The sequence below is a fragment of the Alligator mississippiensis genome, chromosome 10, assembly GCF_030867095.1.
Source record: "Alligator mississippiensis isolate rAllMis1 chromosome 10, rAllMis1, whole genome shotgun sequence".
NCBI lineage: Eukaryota > Metazoa > Chordata > Crocodylia > Alligatoridae > Alligator > Alligator mississippiensis.
The window spans coordinates 74,463,597-74,469,596 of NC_081833.1; the positions used below are offsets into that span (position 1 = coordinate 74,463,597).

Genomic DNA, 6,000 nt, shown 5'->3' on the forward strand with positions numbered 1-6,000 from the left:
ATAAATCTTCTGGCTATTGACCCAGTGGATGAACTGTCAAGGACTATGAGGAGGGAAGAGTCAATAGCAAGATGCCCCAACCCTCCCGGGAAATGGAGTTCTGCTGCAAGTAGAATAAATCTATGCAAGTTATACCCTCCTCATAGTGAAGTGATACTTCATTTTAATTCATGCAGGTTATATAGATTCATCTTGTGTTTGCCCTCTGGTGTCATTGTGCCCTAGATTTTTTTTTTTTTTGTGGCTTTCTCTGGTTGAGGTTGATGAATTAAGACTCCCTGAATGACACCGTATGCCTTTACATTATTTTTGGTAATTAGTTCCAGCTGCAGATGTTTTACCAGATTAATTAAAAACACTATTGAAAAGTATTCATACCAAAAGCCTTAGGGGGAACCACTTACAGAAGTTGTTTAGTATCTGCAAAATTGATTAAAGAGGTAATTGCAGACTCTGTTATAGGTATAAGACCACACAGTTCAGACTGTAGGAAAGGGAATCAATCAGCAACACTATTGAATTGCATTTATGTTGACATCCTGAGAGCAGAAAAGTTGAACAAGGTTTCTTATTTATTTGTGATGAGGTTATTTATGACAAAGCTGTCCAGAGTCACGCTGCCTTCATAATTCATATGAGCCTCAAAGGAAAGCATGTGACAGATACATTCTTATCACAGGCATAGCTGTGTGAATCCAGAATAAATCCAATTAAATCAGTGGATTTACTGTAGTGATGAGAATTGGATACTACATCTTTCTGAGAATTTACCAAAATCTGTTTTTTGGCAAAGGCAAAATTGCCTACAGTTATCTACATTTTCTTGAAAGACTCTGGGAATGAGACAATCAGATTTGGGGTATAAAATGAGAACAGCTAATATTAGAGAACATGTTTTAATGAATCCCTTTGTTTGCTCATAGAACAAGAGGAATAAAATAACCCCAATCCCATTTATTCTAACCTTTCTGGGTGGTCAGTGTTTCTCTCCTGTTAAAAAGAAAGGGCAAAAAACACTCCTTGAAACAAGGGTGTAGGTTGTAGCCGTGTTGGTCTAAGGAGAGAGGTAGACAAGGCTCTTTGGGTGAATCAGATATCTTTTATTAGACCAACTTAAATAGTTGGAAAAAATGTTTTAAGCATCACTCCTTGAAGCAGGCATTTTCATGTGTTTGCACAGGGAATCCTTTGAACCCACTCCACCCAATTCTGAAATAAAACAGTGTGGGCACAAATATAGGGAAGCCAAATATGTTGAAAATCACACCCATTGAAAGGAAGTGGGTTGGTTTTTTTTGTCCTGTGCTGAGCCAGTGTACTTTCCATGGCAACACGTTCCTGATGGGGGGTGGATAAAAAAATGCATAACTAAGACAAATTCAAGAAACATTTCAACCTGAAGAAAACGCAGCTCAGCTTCAACCCCGTGGATTGAAGGTTACCAAAGTAGTCCAGGATGGGTTGATTCCTTTATGGCTCACACAATAGATGTCTAGATTTGCTGCGTGATAGCATTGATGCCTTGGCTACATTCCTTCTTGACAAGGTGCTGAAAGTCCTGTTCAGTTGATGTCAGCTTTGGATTGCGTCGGAGGCTGGTTTATTGATATAAACAGTCTAATGCCTTCACTTTTATCAAATGGCTTGTGACTGACAGTGTTGTAAGCTTGACAGGAAAGCAACAGCAGATTGTGAAAGGCTGAGCTTTTCCTTGCTGCCAGAGTGTGTGGCTGAGATAGGAACCGGGATGAGAATGCACTGGCTGAGGCTCAGCCTAGATAAGGAGGTAATTCCAGTTGGCAAGGTGAAGCAAATACGGCCTTGGTGTTTGCTGTGTGTGCACTGTTACTGAAATTGTGCGTGCAGGCATGGCTGCTCAGCATGGAAAATGGCTTAGTAGATGTCTGATGCACAATTACCACCCCTGGTGCACAATTGCAGGTATAGATTTGATTATACCTTCCACAGAGTAAAGCGACACTTCATTTTAATTCATGCAGGTTATATAGAGTCATGCAGGTTATACAGATGGAGGTTATATATTCACAGATGCAGGTAATATTCATGCAGGTTATATAGATCTAGACTGTGCAGGTGTGGTAGATACCCTTGCTCCAGGTCACTTGTGCGTGCCCATGTTTCTGCCCAGAAGCAGCGCTAAAAATCTGGCCCTAAAGGATTTGTTTTTCTTGTAATTGCTTTGTCTTTGGTAGAACCTGTCCATGCCTTACCAAGTAGGCCAACCATCCTAGCATGGTTTGAGGCTTTTGACTGATAAGGTCCCTTCCAGCCCCTAGTATCCATGAGACTCAGAGTGGATTATTCAACAAATTCTATATGTGGAAAGGGGGGGAAGTTTCTTACTGATGTATTTTGATTGAGGATAAATAAAAAGCATCCATTCACAATGGGTGCCCTGCTTGTTATTTAAATTTGAATGACAAAAATCAAAGTATACAGCAGTCAGCTGAGTCTTGCTACTCCAACAGCACCTTTTCAACCACCGTCATCTCCCTTCTTTGGGCATTAGTTCAATTCGGCTGCATTTGTTCAAAGGCTGGGTGGAACAAAAGGGCATTTGGTGTTCTCTGAAACGATGACTGTGAGCTAAATTGAACTAGGAGCAAGAAGGCATTCCTGAACCCTGGATCCTGTATGGAGGATATATGATTAGCTAATCCACCTTTACTGTATCCACAAGGTTCTCGCATCTGCACTTGGACTGCTCCCAGCTAGTGGGAAAAGCTGTGGCTTTCACTTCTTCTTTCCATATGGTGATGTGCAGAGATCACATTTTCCCCAGCTTGCTTTCTTTGCTATACTGAGCTACTTTTGGGGATTCCTCCTTGTTTAACTTCTTTATTGCTACTGTCAGATTTTAACATTTAAAACACAATACTTATGTATTTTGGCGTTCTCCTATGTCTTTTGTCTTTCATTTCTTGACGTGGTAAGTAGTAAAATGTCTCTGGTATAGCTGGTATATCGGTATTTCATGAATCATATACAATTATGATGTTGGTTGGTTTCACATATGCTATGGTTTGAAGAAGAACATTGATTCATTTTTTAGTGTGGATTCTAGAGTGGAAATCAATGGATTAGTATGGAAACTCTGCTGTAACTTTAGTTGCCATCATACTATAATGATATATAGAATTATGGAGAAAAGAGTGGCAGGAGAACTAAAGTACAGCAGTCCCCCATCACAGCCACAATGCCTTTAGTCGCCATGGGCTTCCCTTCTGAAGTTGCAATTCATATTCACATCTTGTGCCATTATTTCTCACATAGATGAAATGAAAAATCTGGGCCTTATTTAGTCTGTATGGATTCAACAAGGTTCAAGCCTATTATCTCCTGTTTTGTTCTCATTAAAGAGTTACATTTGTACATGCCCATTTCATTCTGGAAAAATGAATTGTGTTATCTTAAAACGAAGATGTGGGTAGATGACCCAATCTCATGCTTCATGTTGCCAGATCATCTGCAGCAGGGAGGGAAGGCTTGCCTCGCCTACGTGAAATGCATTGCCAAATGCCAAGCTGCTTGGATTTAGAAATGGGGGCAGAGGACATTCGCTCTTCAGCTGCAGATCAACCACGGTGATCAGGCCGCACCTCTGGGCTCTGATTCACTCTCTGTGGGGTGCAGAAAATATTTGAGGGGTAACTGGGTGATTGGGAGACAGGTGGTCTCTTTTCTTTAAGTTCAATACTCTCATACTCTGAATTAGTGTCTAAATCAACCCCGCTTAACAGCAGAAAAATCCTGCATAAGTCAGTGGGTTGGCTTGGGTGCACTGGAAATAAGCTTATGCTTTGTTTTCTGATTACTGCAAAGAAACTAATTATGCAAGAATATATTCTCTCTCTTTCTCCCCCTCACATGTACTCACGCACACATCTGCATGTGCATAAAGACACGTGCACATATACACTTCTGGACACGCAGCATGCACTAAATCAATTCAGTGCAAAATTCCAAAAATGAATGATTTTTAGGGTGTGATCATTCTGTTCTTAAGATATAATACTCCTCTTCGAATAGATGAATGAACAAGGCCTTGTTGGGTTTTGTTTTTTTTTAAACCAAACAATAATTTGAGCTTTCTGAATGTGTGTGCAATGGAAATAAAACTGATGGGAAAGGAAGTAAAAGTTTTAAGAGACTCTCAACAACTTCTATGAAAATATCTACAGGGTCAGAAAAGGGAAAAATTCTCTCATGGGTAAACATGTGACTCATTCAAACTGTGCACTAGGAATAAATTACTGGCTATTTCTTGTGGATTTGTTTCAACATTAACAAACGCTGGTGCTAATCTTGGTTCTGAGGAGAGATTATACATTTTTTCCAGATTATAAAGTATGTTTTTAAATATAGATGAAAGTCCGAAAGTTACAAGTTGTGCTACTTGATTGAGTGACTCATTCTGGCAATTTGAAAGGAATTCAGCCCAACTCCATTTGCTAAAGTTTGGTTTCCGAACACAACAATCAACCTTAGGTTTTCTGTTCTGAGAAGGACAAAACACTCGTGTTTGGTAGGGTGACCTTGCAAATGCTATTTGCATCTTTTTAGAAACAGGTATGAAGCATTACTGGCATGCCACGTAACAAGAAACTTTGCATGCTTTGCTTTACATAAGCCTTCTGTGCTGTTGATTTATACAACAGCATACAACTGCACTTGGAGAGACTAATCTCACATTACTGGCGTATTAAAATACCAAGCAATCAATGGCAGAAGATTTATTTTCTGGTGCCACCTTCTAAACTGCATCTATGAATGCAGAACTAGTAAACATCTGCATTCGGCTTTGTTTTCCACCACCCGCACAGCTCAGCAGTGTTTGCTCAGGACTAAAGCAGACATAAAGACCAGAGGACTGCTGGATTATTTCATTGAACAAGGCATCACATTTCCCTGCATTCAAACAGGGACATAATTGTCCTTTGAGAAAACTCAGCAAAACTAATGCATTTACAGAAATAAAGAAAAATATATATCCTAGATGAAAGATTATTCAAAATGTAGGCGCTTTCTTCTTATTGCCTGCTTTCTGGGAAGCCCTACCAGGAGCCATATATGTAGATATGTTCATATGAATATGCTAATAGTAAATAACTAAATCCTTTCTACCATCAAATAGTATTTTGCATATCAGTGGTGGTTTCCAGTGGTTCTTCTATGCATCTTATTTTGGAGGTTCATTGTCTATATTTGTTTCAAACTCTCTTGGAATTTTTCTGTTGATTTTGGTGGGCTTGGGATATAGCCTTAAATGTACATTGTGCATTTACAGCTATGACTCTCATTAAGATCCGCCAAGACGCCAGGGTGGCAGAAACCCTTTTTCTTTCTTCTTTCTTTTTTTGTTGTATCCTAACTTGCTTCATCCTGGTCACAAAGTAGAATCATATCCAGACCAATGGCACCAAATGGCGCTGCAGAAATACTGAGGAATGATGTTTTTAATCCCCTACAGAAGGCACACTACAATTGAGGGGTGGGAAAAGGACACTAAATGATCCAGATGACTTGATCAGGCTTTTCAATCTCTAGTTCCTCTCATTCTCTTATCTTTAGAGATTCTTTTCTTTTTCCCACTCTTTTTCAAGCAAATTCTCAAATTCCTGTGAGCAAGACAGCAAGAGTGAAGTTGCTCCTTCTCACTGACAGTGAATCTTTTGAATACCTCCCAATGCATCTGGTTTACACAGGTGTTCAGAGCACGGTTTCAATAAAAGTGAAGTATACTCACGTGCATCATTCCTGTTTTTATGAATGCAGATGGCTAAGCTGCAGGGTCTTACTGGCACCAGTCGCTGACTCCAGATAGCGTTCAGCTGCCTGCAGAAATGTGCCAGACTAATTATCTTCCTCCTATTCATTACTACCATCTTGGCACTCGAAATCTTGTCAGACCTACAGCCAGAGGAGCTTTCAAGAGCCTGGCGACCGACCAACACAAAGTAGAGATAAAAAGCTATGAAT

At 39.9% G+C, this 6,000-nt stretch overlaps 1 protein-coding gene across 1 annotated transcript in view; it reads right to left on the reverse strand.

The window, feature by feature from the left end:
* The window catches only part of CA5A (carbonic anhydrase 5A), a 28,569-nt gene extending 22,569 nt beyond the window's left edge, over positions 1 to 6,000 (reverse strand). Inside the window, exon 1 of the mRNA XM_019491176.2 lies at positions 5,768 to 6,000. Within this exon, the coding sequence (XP_019346721.1) occupies positions 5,768 to 5,906 (139 nt within the window). The 5' untranslated portion in view covers positions 5,907 to 6,000. The remainder of the gene's footprint in view (positions 1 to 5,767) is intronic.